Source organism: Phascolarctos cinereus, unplaced genomic scaffold, assembly GCF_003287225.1.
Source record: "Phascolarctos cinereus isolate Bilbo 61053 unplaced genomic scaffold, phaCin_HiC Scaffold_2;HRSCAF=192, whole genome shotgun sequence".
Lineage (NCBI taxonomy): Eukaryota > Metazoa > Chordata > Mammalia > Diprotodontia > Phascolarctidae > Phascolarctos > Phascolarctos cinereus.
In genome coordinates, this window is record NW_027555625.1 from 391,036,448 (window position 1) to 391,054,495 (window position 18,048).

General features: G+C 40.6%; 1 protein-coding gene and 1 long non-coding RNA gene across 5 annotated transcripts in view; one reads left to right on the plus strand and one right to left on the minus strand.

Moving 5' to 3' along the window:
* THG1L (tRNA-histidine guanylyltransferase 1 like) overlaps window positions 1-14,417 on the plus strand; it is a 30,428-nt gene extending 16,011 nt beyond the window's left edge. The window contains exons 1-6 of one of the 4 annotated variants that reach the window (XM_020992399.2): window positions 7,653-7,975; window positions 9,292-9,468; window positions 11,035-11,204; window positions 11,682-11,770; window positions 12,882-12,989; window positions 13,817-14,417. In XM_020992399.2, the coding sequence (XP_020848058.1) occupies window positions 7,779-7,975; window positions 9,292-9,468; window positions 11,035-11,204; window positions 11,682-11,770; window positions 12,882-12,989; window positions 13,817-13,978 (903 nt within the window). In that variant the 5' untranslated portion in view covers window positions 7,653-7,778 and the 3' untranslated portion in view covers window positions 13,979-14,417. Of the gene's footprint in view, window positions 1-7,652; window positions 7,976-8,165; window positions 8,359-9,291; window positions 9,469-11,034; window positions 11,205-11,681; window positions 11,771-12,881; window positions 12,990-13,816 lie in introns of those variants that run through there. The other 3 variants (XM_020992402.2, XM_020992400.2, XM_020992403.2) reach the window with 3 other exon arrangements.
* LOC144455981 (uncharacterized) lies at window positions 7,021-7,716 on the minus strand. The gene is made up of 2 exons (XR_013484880.1): window positions 7,628-7,716; window positions 7,021-7,444 (listed from the first exon to the last, which is right to left on the minus strand). It is a non-coding gene; the product is annotated as an uncharacterized LOC144455981 (long non-coding RNA).
* Window positions 14,418-18,048: the final 3,631 nt, after the last annotated feature.

Consider the following 18,048-nt stretch of genomic DNA (forward strand, 5'->3'; position numbering starts at 1 on the left):
TCAACAACATATCTCACAGAGTTAATAAAATTTTATGACCTCACCAGGAGTGGAGATAGGGGACTGATAATCTGGCAAGTCCCCAAAGAATTTCAGAGAGTTCCAAGAGCTTTCCAAGATCTATGGTACTTTCCCAAATAGTAAATAATAATTATTATTTCAAACAAAATTTACCCAATTAAATACTTGATAGTTTGTTTTAACCATAAGGACAACGGTCTAACGAAGAAAAGTTTGTTTTCTAATGATACAATTGCATCGTCCTCTGGGTTGAATTTTTTTTTTTTTGCTTTTTGGTGAGGTAATCAGGATTAAGTGACTTGCCCAGGGTCACACAGTAAGTGTCAAGTGTCTGAGGATGGATTTGAACTCAGGTCCTCCTGACTCCAAGGCCAGAGATCTATCTACTGTGCCACCTAGCTGCCCCTTGGTATGAATTTTTTAATTACCAGCAGGGTCTCTGATGATTGACCGAAGGGGCAGGTGGGGCTCACCTACAGGAGATCAATCTGAAGGGTGAGTACCTAAGGATTCAGGTGAAACACGGTCTTACTCTTTTGTTTGAACTCTGTATAACATAGGGGAATGTGTGACACCTTGACCCAGGGAATTACTCTTGGTAGAGTTAGAACTAGCCTTGCCAGCTTTGTTGTTAGAATAGTAGAATTCTTGAGGATGATCACCCAAGAATTCTAGGAGACAGTGCTGTCATCTGTTAAATTTGGCTATGAGTCGTTTGGCAGATATCTTTGTCTTTGTCTCTGCTTGCCTCTCTCCTCTTCTTGTACCTCCTCAACTCTCCTCTGTTGATTAGAAAAAAACAGACACCTGTATCTGTGACTATATATTGGGAACAGCTGCTCTGATATCTTGGTGAGTATGGCACCTGATCTGTGACTCAAATGCAAAGGTAGACAGTTCAACTACAGGACCTGCAGGGAGGGATTCCTTTATCAGATATTTGTGCTATGCTTTGCCTTGTTCTGATACAGTTGTCTGACAAACTGATCACCTAACATCAGCCCTACATCTGTTCACTTGGGACTACCCAGGTTAATGAGGGGAGCTCGAATGTGTATTATTTATAGAAACTTTTCTAGGGTTGGGCATGGGCTAAACACTCCTATCCCAACAATGAGGAATGCCTTTTTCTCCCTCTTTACCATCCCTACAAACTTCTAAGGAAAACCACTGTTTGTTTAGTGTTTGTAAATTCTGCTGCCTTTGATAATTTCTACATAACTAACCATAGCCATAAAGATTGTGATTTTAAAAATTGCAAAAAGGAAGTTTAGAATCGTAGGAGAGATTAATGAAGTTTCACATTTGAAACAGTTCTCCCAGATTTCTGTAATCTGTTGCTAAATTCTCTTTGCCAGTAAGCAGGAATTTACACCCATTTCAGACTTCCATCAGGAGATAAAGTTTTAGAAGGAAAAAAAAGGAAAAAAAATTTTAAAAACGTTCTGTCATTTTAACTCTGGCCAGCTTGAGGTTACAGAGATAAAAACAGACAAGCAAAGATTGCCTTTCTTTCCAGGAAATCTTTTTCCTAATTGGTAGAAATTTATGGCCTTATTAACTAAATCTAGAGACTAAATCTGCAACTGAAATGTAATCTGTTTGCTGTAAATTTCCAAATTATGGTTTGAAGTTTGTTTTTTAAATGCTGAAATATTTTAAGAAGGAGATAAGAATGTGAGACTACTCCCATAAATCTTTGTAACTAAGCTGACGGAAAACAGGGGGGTTCTATAATTTGAGGTGCTGGCAGCTAATGGCCCTTAGGAACAATGAGGTTTTGAATGATACTATTAGTGAGTATAATTCAGATTTGACTTGATTGAGTTTATCCTGAAACTAAATTCTAATGCAGTCTCATTTAAAGTTATATAATTCTGATGTTTGACTGTCTACAGGTAGATCAGACCTTAATATGAAATACACTTGATATTTGACATTAAGACAATATCCTTAGAAAATACATGAAGATGAATTCTATTCTGATTTTTAAATGCATTTAGTATAGAATACAACATTGATAGATGGATTGAGTGATTTGCAATGTAAGATTCAAAAACGTATTCAACTGAATTGATTTTATTTGACTGGCAAGAAGGTTTGTGTTATTTTTTTTTTAATCTACGACATTGTTAATGTTATCATCAGGCTTTTAATTCTTCTTGTTTTGTGATTTTTGGGAAACTTCTTCATAATGACATTTCTGTCAAGCATATATAATCACTTCATAGTAGTCTAACATTGATAATACCAGGTTTGTTGAGTAGAGAAACCTCTACCATTGTATCTCTCAACGTGATCTCTAGTTAAACTAAACAGATTAAGTGCACCTATTTTCCATATTATTACGTAGCTGAACGGGTAGCCACTAAGTTAATTCATCAGTCTGTACACCTGGGACTAGAACTGCAGATAGGCAATTGAATACAAGGAAGAGAACAATGTGGATTGCATTTAGGAGATTATGTAGCACTTTCAAAGACCTCAGGGGGTTCCCTGGCACAAAACTCGCCTTATTTAACATTCGTATCCTTCTTTTCTTCTTTTTTTGAGGCAATCAGGGTTAAGTAACTTGCCCAGGCTCACACAGCTAGTAAGTGTCTGAAACCGTATTTGAACTCAAGTGGTCCTGACTCTAGGGCTAATGCTCTATCCACTGCATCACCTAACTGTCCTTCATCCATATCCTTCTGATGCTGTCAATCATAAAATAGCAGTGCTATAAGCTCTGAAAATAACCCAAGTTATGGGACAATGGAAAAAGATACAAGGTGGGTATAAGTAGGATGTAACATAAGTCCCATCATGTTACCCATGAGAGGCAGCACAAGAGATACCACTGAAGAGATTAGCAAAGAGGTTCTGCTGACTCCCTCTTGCTAAGTCTAGGATAAAACACAAACTCCTTTGGTGGGCATGTCTTCATGGGCACTTCATAATCTGGCTTCAGCCTGTCTTTCTAGGCTTATGTCACATTGTTCTCCATCATCTCTGTAGTCCAGCCAAATTGGTGTCCATCACCTCAGATGTTCTATTTCCCATCTTCATTCCTTTGCATAGACTGCCTCCATTCCTGGAATGAGTTCCCTTCTCACCTCACCTCACAGAATCCATGCCTCCTATGGATCAGCTCATATCCTACAAGAAGCTTGTCTGATTCCCCCTAATGTTAGAGTCCTTCCCAGAAGTTCCTTGGTATTTGCTTTGTATGTTTCATATTTAATTTTTTGTATACTCTTTGTTTTACCTCAATAGACTATAAGCTTCTTGAGAACAGAGACTGTTTCATTTTTGGTTTTGTATGCCCAAGGTCAAGCATGGAGCCTGGCACATGGTATGGTCTTCATTAATGAATGTTGAATGTATGATGAAGAAAGGAGATGAGGTGAACTAGACAGTTATGAGGTGTAAGAAGGAATAACAGAAGGATAGTTTGCATCAGTACTCACAGAAAATTAAAAGACTTGGAGGAAGGCCTCAAACTTGGAGGATTTGCTAGAGGATATAGATAAGAATCTCACAGGTTGAAAAGGTGTAAATAAGTGGCAATCTGCACTATTAGAAAAAGGCCCCACATTCATAAGGTCATAGAACCACAGAAAGTGCTAAAATTATACTACAAATATAAGGCAGTGCAAGTGTCAAATGAGTGGTATAAGCTCTATAGCTACAGTGACTGTATTTTCAGAAAAATGGGATAGATTGTCTGACAAAGGATGCTAGTTGTTCAAAGCCTAATTAAAACTACAGGGTGTCCCAGAAGTCTAAGCACTGAGACCAAAGACATGGGAGTTTGGGAAGTGTCTTTGGGACATCCTGTACATCTTTTTACCCCAAGGAAGTCATCAAGAGAAAAAAGTTGCCATCAGTCAGTCAATAAGCATTTTTCTTCCTCTTTTCTTTAAAAAAAACCCCAATCATTATATGGTATATATGGCATATATGGGAGAACTCTCTGGGAGGAGGAAGGGGGGAGGAAATACTGGGAGAAATGTTGACAATGTAAAAACAAAAGCTATCAAAATTTATTTTAAAAAATATATCTTCTTTTGAAATCAGGATTATATCAGAAAATTCAGGATCCACAAGACACTGTAGCTCTAGGGGAACTAGTGAGCCAAGATAGTAGAAGAAGGAATTATTTTTTAAAATTCATGGAATTATTAAAGGATTTCTGAGTAACTCAATGTCCATGGAGGGAGAGGTAGGGATGAAAAAGAGCCTTGGGATAGAAACCAAGGAATCTGGCTTCTAATCTCAGCTACTTAGCTGTGCATTTGGACAAGTTACTTCTTTCCAGACTTGAGTTTCCTTATCTAGAAAATAAGGGCATTGGCCCAATGAGCTCTTAGGTCTATTTCAGATCCACAATTTTGTGACAACCTTTGGTAACAGCAACTTCATTCCACTAAGAAAAAGAACAGAAGGAAAAAGGTTATGAATTTCCAGTTTATTTCCAATCTGGCTCATTCTTCCCAAGTTGCCCAAGCAGTGTACTGTTCTGATCATATTAGACCCTTGGTTAAAAAAGAAATTATTGGCGATTCCCCATTGCCTATCAAATAGTGAATGAATGAATGAATGAATAAGGCTTAAGTGCTTATTCTATGTAAGACCGCCCCTGTTCTCAAGAAGCTCATTGGGAGAGGCAGCTCATACAGAATTTTTCAGCCACAAGTCAGATGGAAGGGCCAAATGGTCCATAGGGTGCAGTGGCAAAATAGATGGTAACAAAGTAATAAATAAGATCCCTATCCTGGTAATTAGGCCTTTAACAACCTGGAGAGCACTGGTACAGTGGAAAGAGCAATGTATTTAAAGTCAAGAGGACCTAGACAAAAATCCTGGCTCTTCTACTTGTTAATCAGTCAATAAATATTTATTAAGCACCTACTATATATTGGAGGCAGCTAGGTGGCTCAGTGGATAGAGTGCTGGGTCAGAAAGACCTGAATTCACATCCAGCCTCAGACACTCACTAGCTGTATGACTGGGCAAGTCATTTAACCTCTGTTTGCCTTCATCTACTGACGAAAGAAATGGCAAACCACTCCAACATCTTTGCTAAAACTCCATACAGGGTCACAAGGAATTGGACACAACTGATCAACAACATATGCCAGGTGTTGTGCTAAGCTTTAAGAATACAAAAAGAGGCAAAAGACAGGCTCTGCCTTCAAAGAGCTCACAATCTAATGAGGGGGACAAGTAAACAAATACGGACAAACAAGCTATGTACAGGATAAATAGGAAATAATTAAGAGAAGGGAAGGCACTTGATTTAAGAAGGGTTGGGAAAGGCTTCCTGTAGAAGATGAGATTTTAGTTGGAACTTTAAGGAAGCTAGGGAAGCTAGGCAGAGATGTAAAGGGAGAACATTTCAGGTATGGGAAACTCCTGAGTTGGGAAGAGTGTCTTGTTCATGGAACAGCAAGGAGGCCAGTGTCACTGACTTGAAAAGTATGAAGTGGGAAGTAAGGTATAAATAGACTGGAAAGGTAAAAGGGGACTGAGTTATGAAGGACAAACAGAGAATTTTGTATTTGATCCTAGAGGCAATAGGAAACCACTGGAGTTTATTGAGTATGGGGTGACATGGTTGAACCTGTACTTTAGGAAAATCACTTTAGTGACTGAATGGAGGCTAGAGTGGAGTGGGAAGAGACTTGAAGCCGGCAGATACACCAGTAGGCTACTGCAATAGTCCACCCTGTGACGTGAGGAGGGCTCGTACCAGAGTAGTGGCTATGTCAGAGCAGAAAAAAGATTGTATTGGAGAGTCAGGCCATAGCAACGGATTGGCTATGGGCAGTGAGAGAGAGTGGGGAGTTGAAGAAGACACCTGTCATTTTCCTTCTACTTCTTCCTCTTTATAACCAGAGGATTGGATTAGGTGATAATAGCTGACATTTATATAGTACTTTCAGGTTGGCAATGTACTTTAATACATATCCTCCCTTTTGAGCCTCACAATAGCCATATAAGATAGGTGCTACAGGCGTTAACCCCATGTTATAAATAGAAATATGAGGCTCATAAAGGTTGTGACTTGTCTATGACCCCACCGTCAGGAGTAGGATTCAAACACAGGTTTCTCCTAATTTTGAATCCAGTACTCTTTTCCCAAAACCATGCTGCCTCTAAGCCACTAACCCCAAGGTCCATTTTAGTTCTAAACTGAAGACGTGGCAAATAGAGTCCAACAGAGAGTGTTGGAGTCATAAAGCTTTGAGTTTGAATCCTGTCTCACAATTACCAGATGTACGGCAGGGCAAGTCATTTAAGTTTTCTAAGTCTCATTTTCTCCCTCTGTAAAATAAGAGAATTATTTTAGAAAAAGGCTAGAAAAGTCCCTTCCACCTCTAAATTTATGATCCTACTATGTTCTCTACATTCCAGTTAAACCAAGCTATACTCCATCCCCTTTCTTATCCTGCTATCTCCAAGGCTGTCTCACATAGGTAAACTGGACTAATGACTTCCTCCCTACCCCCATCCTATCACTGCTAGTTAAAGCCCCTCCCTTTCTTCAAGACCCAACTCAGGTGCCACCTCCTCCAAGGAGTCTTCCCTTAACAACTCTAACTTCACAAATGAGACCCATCCTACCAGTTGCTAGTTTCCCCTAATTATTGTCATATAGTTTGCATATACTCAAATAACTCATTAACCCTTTGCCGGACTCTTGCTATACTCCTTGTATCATTCACCTACATAATAACTCATGTTTTCTAAGCTCTTATTCTTCACAATGCTATGAAGGATGTAGTGTATGTATTATTACTCTCATTTGGCAGATAAGGAAACTGGGTTTCTGAAAGTTTATGATTTGTCCAGGATCCCATAGCTGGAGTCTGAGGCACATTCAGATCCAGGCCTCTTGGCTTCCTTCCCTGACATTAAACTACAAATTTCCCATGGGCTGAGGCTGTGTCCTCTCTGTGTTGCCCAATACTCCAATCCCCTATTCTGTGCAAGACAGACACTTAAAGGTTGAACTTATTGTGAAAACCAGGTTTATTACAAGAGAAATGAACATGCACGTGGAACCCAAAGAGTTCCCAGTCTTTACAGCTTACATTTTTATAACAGCAGAACAAAGGGAGGAGAGGATACCGGTAAGGGGGAACAGTGCAGCAAAGGTGGGAAAAAAACAAGACCACTCCCCGTGGGGAGGAGCAAGGTGATGGCAAATGCCTCATTATTTTCCCTTGGGAACTGTTAGGCTATGAAGATAGGAGGGTCTGCTTATCTGCAAAAGTCTCCAGTTGCACAAGCATTATCTCAGGCTGGAAAGTCTGACTTGCCTCTCAAGGACGCACAGGAAGTCCAGTTTGGGGCTCAACAACAAATTGTGTCAGCTCGAGGGGAGCTTCGTCCTTGACACATTCAGGGCCTCCCGCATGCTCTGGGTCCAGTGTTTCTGAAAAATAGGGCAACTCAAAAAGACAAGTTCAGGGGACCCCTTAACAAACTGGACTAAAAAGGATGAGAAACTTGGCCAAGAGGAAGCTATTAGAGACTTTCGTGAGTGTGGTTTCTGCGGAAAACTGAAGTGGCTAGTGAGAAAGCCCGGACAGAGCAAATGGAAATCCCCCCATTATACCTAGCGAGAGATCAGGGACCAGACTGGAGAAGCAGAGACGGGAGTGAAACAGAAAGGTAGAGCGAGAAGAAGGTCCTCCAGGCGGGCTAGAGGAGCCAGGTCGGGAACAGACGCTTCCGGGGCGGGGCGTTTTCTTTTCTCCAGGCCGGAAATGTGGGTTATAAACACTGCCATAGTCGCCTCTCGTGTGAGTTTGGCTGTTGCTCCCTCTTGCCGTAGAGTCGCCGTTAGCAGCAGGGTTGCTATGGCGAAGAGCAAATTCGAGTATGTACGAGATTTCGAGATGGATGACACATGCCTGGCCCACTGTTGGGTGGTCGTGCGGCTAGACGGAAGGAACTTCCATCGGTGAGAGCGCTGCCCGGGAGCTCGCGTGGCTCGCATGCGCTTCCGGGGCGGGTCCCCTTTCAACCCCCCCCCCGCACTTCCCCCTCCCTCTCTTCTCTTGCCCTTCCCTCCTAGCCGTCCACTTCCCCTTCTCCGTTACCAGGGGAACCCCGCAGCCAATGAGCTTGCGGTAGAAAGCGTCACTCCCTTTCACGCCCTGGAGAGGCAGCCGAAAGCCTGGACAGGAGCCTGGCCATTACTGAAGTTCAAAGAGGGCAAGATTCAGCTCTCAGTAGAAGAGAGCAAGAAGCTTTGGGTTTCAGCCCTAGTTCTGCCAGTTACGTGCCGCGTGGTTTTGGGGAAGTCATTTTAACCACTTTGAGCCGTCTTTTCCTTTTGGGATGGTAGGGGGGCTTGTCCAACAGTTCTTTAACTAGCCATCTTGGGAAAGGAACTGGGGAGTGTTGTGAAGAAAGGCCTTTGCGTGTCCTAAAAGTACTTTATCAGTAGGAACAGGAGTTGTAGATGTATTCTCTCTTGGGGCTTGATTGAAAGTGAACTTGATGTGATTTATCAGCAGCCCAGAGAACTGATAGCAAAGTACATCCCCTTCCCATGAGATCTTTTCCCTCAGGTTTGCAACTGGTTAACTAAATGGCCCTCTGTATCCACATTATCTAAAGAGCATCCAAAAAAAAATCTGTTTAGGATTTTGAGGGGGGCAGTACACAGGATGTAGAAAATATGCCTTTCTGAAAGGCAGAGAAGCAGAGTCTGAGTATGGCTCTGCCCTGTACTACTTTTATTTGAGGTCCAGTGACTTCTAGAAAGTTGCTTTCCTCCTCTGAACTGAGGAGGTTAGAATAAATGGCTTCTAATGTTTATTGTATCCGTTAATATTTATTAAACACCCATGCTTGCGGAGTTTTAGTTTAACTGGTTTCCACAAATTGTCCAGATGTGCCAGAATACCTAAGGAGAGAGGGGCAAGAGAAGATAAGTGTGGCGTAGAATTGAAGGAAAGATAGAGTCATGGAATAAAGCCTGAATTTCCTTCTCCTGGTCAGAGCAGGAAAGGCCCTTGAGGAGACAGAAGTGAAGAAATAAAGTACTGTTATTTGATAGTCTTTAACATGGTATTTAAAATGTTGCTCAAATCATAGATGTTAGGTGACTTCTCCTTGGTCACACAGCTTGAACCAGAGTCTTCCTGACTGTAAACCCTGCATGCTACTTGGCCTCTGCAGTGTTGCTGTTCCTGTTTTTACGTTATGTTCTCTTTGCTTAACTTCCTTCATGAAAACTTACCTTTGTTTCTCCTCCTTCCCACAATGAAGCTTTGCCGAAAAACACAACTTTGCAAAACCCAATGATAGCCGAGCCCTGGAATTGATGACCCAATGTGCCCAGACTGTAATGATACAACTAGAAGATATTGTCATGGCATATGGACAAAGTGATGAATATAGCTTTGTATTCAAACGGAAGAGTAATTGGTTTAGAAGAAGAGCCAGGTAATTTCTCTTGAATCTCCCATCTCTTCCGGTCAAGCTGTTTTCCTCTAGACAGTTGTCACCCCTTTTACTTTCATCATGATTTTTCAACATTTCCTCTTTAGTCTTACAAGTATCTCTTTATTTTTATTCCTTGTCTTTTCTTCTCCTCCTAGAGTCTTGGTTTCTGGTTTGACCTGGGATTCTAGATTCCTCAGGGACTAGAAATGAATCTGTGAAATTGATTAAGAGCTCCGCATAGCTCTTACATAGACAACAGTGTTTCTTTGGAAGGGCTAGAGGTTTGAGGTATAAAAATGTTGTGAAAGCATCATAGCAAATAAATTGCCAGTTACATAGACTTTTTAAAGCTAAAGTAGTTTTCCTTTTCAAAACATATTAGTCCTTTAAGAGAGACATTATGATGTAGTAGGGAAGTACTAGCCTACGAATTAGTTCTAGCACTGTCTTTTTTACTTATTAGCCCTATATCCTTGCTAAGTTAACTTCTCTTTTGGGTTTCAGTTTCCTTCTGGAAAATGAGAGGTTTGAACTAAAGGAGCTCTACCAGTTCAGTAGTCTTCGATTTAACACATTCTACCTTTTCTCTCTTCGAATAAAACTACTACTGTCGTTTGATCTCTAACCTCATTGTCCCTCCTTCTGATCTCTCCCCTTTCGAATCCACCCTCCACAGATGCCAAATTGATGTCCCTGAAGCACAGATCTGAAAACGTCACTAAATGTTCAGAGAGCGCACTGTTGCCATGATATCAAATTCCTCTGGCATCTAAATACCGTAAAGCTTGTTCCTCCACTTTGGCCTACTTGTTTCTGTATCCACCTCAGCACTTTTGTGTAGGTTACTCCCTGTGTCAGGAGCGCTCCCCCATCTTACCTGTGGAGCTTCCTACAACATACAGCTCAGTGCCACTTCCCAAATGAGACCCATCTTACCAGTTGCTAGTTTCCTCTAAGTATTGCCATGTAGTTTGCATGTCCTTATGTTTGTATGTATAGGAACTGTAAAAAAAAATTCTTTTGGTCTTTTAGTGCCTACCACGGTGCTTGTTACGTTTGTTGTTGTTGTTGAGTCTTTGTGACCCCATTTGGGGTTTTCTTGGCAAAGATACTAGATCGGTTCGCCATTTCCTTCTCCAGCTCATTTTACAGATGAGGAAACTGAGGCAGACAGGGTTAAACGACTTGCCCAGGGTCACTCAGCTAGTAGGCGTCTGAGGTCAGATTTGAATTTAGGTCTTCCTCAGTCCAGGCCTGTTGATCTATCCGCTGCACCATGTAGCTGCCCTATCACATAATAAATACTAAATGCATTTGCTGGAATCAAATTACTGGGGAGAGAAATAATACTAATAGTTCAGTTTACGGGACATTATTAAGTGCCCCTAAGTTCAGGAAGCTGCTCTTTGTTGAAGGGAGGTACTTTCCTTAGAAATCCTGGGAACTAAGTATTCCCGTTATTGTTGCCGATAGCTGTAAATTCCTTGTTGTGCCCCGTAATCCCTGTGCTGTGTAAATATTAACATGACATGTTTTCTGTCTCTGTCCTTTCTCTGTGCTTACAAGTAAATTTATGACCAACGTGGCCTCTCAGTTTGCCTCCAGCTATGTCTTCTATTGGAAGGATTACTTTAAGGACCAGGACCTTCTATATCCTCCAGCCTTTGATGGAAGAGTTGTAGTGTATCCTAGCAACCAGACCTTAAAGGACTATCTCAGTTGGCGACAAGCAGACTGTAAGTATTTTTAAAAACAATGAAATTCCAAGGATATGTACTATCTAATACAAACTGTCTTTGACTTTTTATTCATTTAACTAGCTCCTGGGGAGCTTAGACAAAATTAGGAATTTAAATCACATAATTTTGGAAATGTTCCCTTAAGGTGTTTTTCAACTGGCATTAATCTGAGTGAAAAGGATAGTAATAAATGTAACTGAAAACAAAGGTTTGTCCACTGATATTAACACTTGTCTTATACACAGTAGGCACTCCACATGTGCATTGAACTTGTAAAATATATATATTTATATGTCTATTTTAAAACTATGTAACATTTTAAAATATAAATGCACATACATACGGTTCATTGTCTCTGAGCTCTCCATCTGAAGTAGAAAGATATCGTTGGGGGTGGGGGAGAGGAATCGATAGGAAAGTGATTCCTTTGGACTGTGAATGTTGCATGTACATTTTTGAACTTTTTCTGTCCAGGTCACATTAACAATCTTTATAACACGGTTTTCTGGATGCTGATACAGAGATCTAAATTAACACCAGCACAAGCTCAAGAAAGATTACAGGTATGAAAATGTTACAGTCTTACTCTTTGCCCATTAATTTAATTTTGTATAAATGTTTCCTACAAAAGTTTACCTTGTATCCTTTAATGCAGTTGTTTTTTTTGATAGGTCAGAAAATTAGAGTGTCAAGGTAAATAGGACCTAGAAGTCATCTAGTCTACTCCCTTCATTTGAAACACTAGGAAACAGAGGCCCAGTGAAGGCCAAGGCCACATAAGGATAAAGCTGGGACTATCTAAGTCTCCTGGCATACAGGCCAGTGCTCGTTTCACCATGCCACAGATACTTCCAAGATAATAGAGAATGCTATATGTTTTTGAAAGCCAATTAACATTTGTTAAATGAGGATTTTTGCTAGGTTATATGTTATTTGAAAAGACGCGTTATAGAATGCCATTATAACACAGGTCAATGGCATCCACATTCTGTTGCATCACAAGCTAATGTGGAGAAGGGCGCCGCAGCTTTGCAGTCAGAGTGCCTGGATTCACCACTTGGCTTGGACACTTTCTGTGTGATCTTGGGCAAGCCATTTAACCTCTGGGCCTCAGTTTCCTCATCGATGAAATGAGAGAGTTGGATGAGATGGCCTCTGTTAAAGATCCTTTTGGCTCTCAATCTATGATCTCATGATCAAGTCAATGCAGGACTAGCTCTAGTAAAGTCAGTTATAATGTGGTTAGCTTACAAGGTTCTTAAGTATAGGATTGTTAATTCTTGGCCTTTGTATGTACCCCCAGCAGCTAGCATACATAGGGCCTAGCAGATAGCAGGTGTTTAATATGTGCTTGTTGATAAGGTAAGTGATAGTCTTGTCCCTTGCACCATTGAGAAAGGTTACCATTTATATTGTCTTCGTCCTCAGGTCACTGTTTTGGCTTGTAAAGCCACTGGTTTGATGATGGCAGATGGAGAGTTTTATGATTTTAGAAACTGAAATGGTTTGAACTGTTCTTTAAAATGCAAATCTATTTCACAGTTACAGATAAAAGCCCTTAAAATATTTTAAAATTTTATTTCCCTTCCTCTTATTGTTTTACTGGTTCATTGGCCTAGATTGGGGGTAGGGTTAAGGAGGATATAAAATCTTGTGTATTTTTTTTAATCCTAGGGAACACTTGCTGCAGATAAGAATGAAATTTTGTTTTCTGAATACAACATTAACTACAATAATGAACCACCAATGTACAGGAAAGGAACTGTACTCATATGGAAAAAGGTAAGAAATATGATTGCAAAGGGGACGGGACAGAGGAATGACTACAGCTTCAGATCAATCAGCTCTTGTATTTTTAATAAACTATTAGTAACTGCTTAAGACTTTCTTGTTGGCTACTAATTCTTGGCCTCTCTTTATAATCTACCTGTAAATACATAAAATGGTGTTCATAAGAAAAAAGATGCTGACCAGTCTGTATTTTTTTTGGGGGGGCCTAGGCAATGGGGTTATAAGTGGCTTGCCCAATGTCACACAGCTAGTAAGTATCAGGTGTCTGAGGCTGGATTTGAACTCAGGTCCTCCTGACTCCAGGGCCGGCGCTCTATCCACTGCAGCACCTGACTAGTCTGTATCCTGTAAACTCAGTCTGAATTGGAATACCCATCTCATGCAATGTAGAGCTAGAAGCGACATGAGGAATAACTTCATTTTACAGTTGAGGAAAATTAAGCCTCCGAGAAGTAATCTGTCCCAAGGCTAAGCAGAACTAGGCCTTCTGCCCAATGTTCATGTAAATCTGTGAGTCAGCCAAACATTTCTATAATGTTTGCAGTGGGAATCAGAAGACAGATTCAGAGTCAGGTCCTAGCTTTGGCAGTTACTAGTATGTGTTTTTGGGCAAGTTAACTTTAAAGTACTTTAAAAATACAAGCTGTTGAACAAAACCCCCCTGGAGTAAAATGCAATGTTTTTTTAACTACAGGCATGAAGATGGAAACAGTCATCCTGACTACTTTTTAATACCAGGGAGTGGTTGGGGAGAGAGATTGGTGGTATCCTTCTGGTTCTTGATAGTCTCTTATAATTTAATAAACTGTTATTTGTAGATTAAAGAAGTTATATCAAAGGAAATCAAGCTTCCGGGAGAAACAGAAGAAAAAAAAGTTGAAGTGACACGGACAAGGACTAAACCAGTTGCTTTACACTGTGATATCATTGGTGATGCCTTCTGGAAAGAGCATCCTGAGATCCTTGAAGATGACAGCTGACTTATTTGTCTTTTCCTTTGTTGTGGTTATCCATGCAGGCATCGGATTCTTGCTGGCTAAACTACTCTGACATTAGTTAGAGCTCTGTGAAATACACATTGTATGTAAGCAGCAAGAAAGAGCAGTTTTGGGGGGAGGGAGAAAGAGGTAGCACATCCTACTCTTCTGAAAGCAGGGCACCTTTTTTTGTACCATAGAAACATGGTTGCATTGCAAAAACACAAATAAAATTGTGTTACTGTTTTTGCAAAGCAGTTAGCTATATCTTGTATAATTAATCTTTTTAGACTGTGGTATAAATCATTTTAAAAACTGCCACCTACTCCTAACTAGCTTAGAGTTAGGACATAGTGACCTTGAAATTCTCACCCTTCTTATCGATCTGTGTACATTTCTCCTTAGCAGACCTGGAAATAAACACGAACATGTTTATGCGTTATATGTTTTTGTATCTCTCAATTATGGTAACTCTAGATTGACCAGCTGCGCACACTTCAGTTGGCTGAATTATTGGGCAATCATTCTGTTCTTATGGGCTCTGCTATTATTTTCAGCTTTCTTCCCAAGAGTAGCATTTCAGATCCAAATTTCTAAGAAATATACATTCTGTGGGGATGAGAGAGGGGTATGGAGAGGAGGTGCATAGAGGAGTGGAACAGGCCTGAGTAATTCCTTGCATTTTTCAACAGGCATTAAATACCTACTGTGTTGGAGATAAAGTTTGTATAAGTAATAGTTCTTCCTCAAGGGGCTTAGCACAAGAGAAAGATACCAACACAGAGAGCTGTTTATTATAACAGAATTATGCATTTTAAAGTCATTCATCTTCCAATTTCTGAACAGCTTTTTCTACTTGCAAAGGTGAATTGGTTCAGTTCTGTTTCATGTAGTTTTTTTTCTTTTAGGGCTCTGTAAATGATTCTTGCTGTGGGACTCAGACTGGTTTTGAAGGGCAGATGGATCTTTGTATTTATGATTGGATCACAGGGGCTTTCATTTTAAAATGATGCAGAAAATCCCTTGAATATAGTCGTTCTGGACTGTTCCTTCTGAATTAGGGATGGTGATGCTAGCCTGAACAGAGATAGGTAGGGCAAGAACAGGCAGGATCACTGTTAACGTTAAGGTACCAGTTTACTTAGAATCCATAGTGAGAGGGAATGAAACATAATTAGGTGAATTGAAGAAGTAAAAATTCCTGATGTATTCATCAGGAACTCATTCAAGAAACCCATATCCTGTTTTTTTTTTGTAAAGCTTAACGCCAAGAAGTAAATATATCACTACAAAGTGTAAGTCTGGGCTCATCCCCAACTTAGTTGACGTCCCATCTGTTCAACTTCAGGCTCTCTTCCTATTCTAACAGGAACTTTTGTGAGTTAGACATAGCTGATTTATGGTGTTAATTGTGTGAACCTGTTGAAGGTGAAATAAAGGCTTATGAGTCTGTGTGGTATGATTTTCCATTTCTTGATACAACTCAATATTGCATCAACTTTAAAGAATTTAAATTGTGCTTGTCCTGTATACTGATAGCAATATATTAATTACTACAGCCAGAAAACAGTATCATTTGGAGATACCTCAGCTTTCTGGGGGAGAAAGAATGCTTTTTGAATTCCGAGGATTTGTCTCCTCAACCCCTGGTTTATACCTGAACTTTGGGTTCCTTGACTATCCCTTTCAGTTAAAGTTAAGTGCATATCGTGGTTAAGGCACTGTACTAGGTACTGAACTTTAATTTTAATTTGTTTGGCCCTCCAAGAGGGGGCCAATTGTTGTCCTAGGAATTTTCTGGAATCCTGTATTATCCTAGCTAGAAATGCTAATGTAAGACATGTAGGTCACAGGGAAACACTGTTGCTATTAAGTCATCTTGGATGTTTCCCTCTTCCTAAATTACCAAACCTCTCATTTTGCCTCTCCTAATCTACCTCTTCAATTATTCCTAACTGCCTCCTCCACCCTAGTTCAGGCATTCATCTAGTAATAGTATTCTAACTGGTCCCTGATTTTTAAGTTCTCCTCCTTCACACCACACACCTGCCAGATACATTCTTCTGTCACTTTCTTGCTTAAACTGTTTAATGGTTCACAGCTGCCTATAGGGTAAAATGCAAGATCTATCTTGGCATTTATAACACTGCACATTGTGGTTCCATCCTACTGTTCTGGCCTTACTTTATGCCTTTTCCCTGCATGCATTTTACCTTCTAATCAAGCTGGACTACTAGCTCTTCCCGTCCTGCACCCTTCTGGGCATTTGTGTAGGCCATCTCCCATGACTAGAATGCCTTCTCTAACTCCACTCTACTGCCTCTTACCTAAACATCTCTGTCTTTCAGGCTTCAGAGTTGGACCAATCAGCTACTTTTATGGTCCAACTGTGAAGCCTTAACCTGTCATAGTTGAAAGTGATCTCTTAAAACTCTTTGACTAGAACTCTTCTTCACCCTCATTCTGTCTTGTATCATTTATATGTGTATAAGCCATGATCCTCAGACCCTAGCTTCTCTGCCCCAGAATTGCCCTCAGGGAATCCTGTGACTTTGGCTCAGGATTATCTGCCTGCTGTGCTCTCTGGGATATTTATTTTCTTTGTCAGATAAGCCAACGATCAACCAGCCAGGCATTTAGTCAGTGCATATCATGTGCCATGAGCTGGGGGTACAGACACAGAAATGAAACCCTGCCCTTAAGTAACTTAGATTCTAGTAATTTGAACTTAGCATTCTGGCCTGCTGTATTTGGGGGCCCTGCATTCTCTCAAAAGGTATTCACAGTCACCCTATTTGGCTGCCTTAATCCTTCTTTCTCTCCTTAGCCCATTATTATTTTCTAGACTACTAATGTATTTTTCCTGATCCCTCTGGAGCATTTGACCTCCTGAGATCTTGCCAAATTACATAATCCATTCACCTTGGGAACAGATGTCCTGGGTCTGTCCTGTCCCAAGTCAGTCCACATGTCCCATTGTATCTAGCCAGCCTCAAGCATCCCATCTGACTGTCCACCTAATCTATCCCTTTGTCACTAACCCATGTGTGTATCCCCACAATCACTTACGCCTCAGAGTAGTAATCAAACCAAAACTTCCACTACTTCTGAAAAGGGCTTGGTGATTGATCCCTCTGTGGCTCCACTCACCATCTTTGTGACTTTCCAAACCAAAACAAGTCCCTGGCCTCCACTCTCATATATGTTGTATCCCCCTATTCAAACATAAGCTCTTTGGAAGCAAGGACTATCTTATCACAGTGTTTGGCATACATTCGGGAAGGAAGAGCACCTGAAGAAGTAACCATAGTAAGGTCCAATTACTCCTAATTCTTTATCTTGATTGGCAGATTACCCCAAGTTGTTGAAAGCTATGCTAGCAGAGTACAGAGAGGTTTTGATAGGTCCTTCCAAGGTAGAAAAGCTTCAAGGACAAGGCAAAACCAATTACTTGTTAAGAGCTGTAATAGGAGAGGTTCATTAGCAGAGGTGATGAGATAATACATCAGTCTGGTGGTGGTAACTTGTGAAAAAGTCTCCTAAAACTTAGAGGACTTGTCATCGCTCTCAGATTTGGGGGGTGAGGTAGGAGAGGAAAGAAGACCCATACTGACCTCTAAACACTGGTGTGTAAATAAGGTTCTCCTTTATTTTTTTTAAAAGACAATCTGAAATAACTTCACAGCAATCATATCGGATAGTTCACTAACTTGATATACAATATTTCCCTAGGTTAATTCTCTAGTCGATGATTTTGTCCAGGGCCTCCACATTCTTCTCCCTCTGACCCCAGAAGAAATGCTATCTATCAAGAAAGCTCCCTCTCGATTTGGGACAGGCCTTGGTTGCAGTACCCATCTCACTGTTAGGAAGGCTCTGGAGTGCTGGTGGGTTTTGGAGCCTTTAACCACATTTTCCAGCTTTCGTTATTATATTAGGACTATTGAACATCCCCCAAATTAGAGCATCACATGAATCATGACACAGCATTACAGGAACAGGTAGCCCATTATCCTAAAACTGTAGAAGCTCTCTCAACTCCCAACCCCCAGGCTCTCAAGATTCTCCTGTTT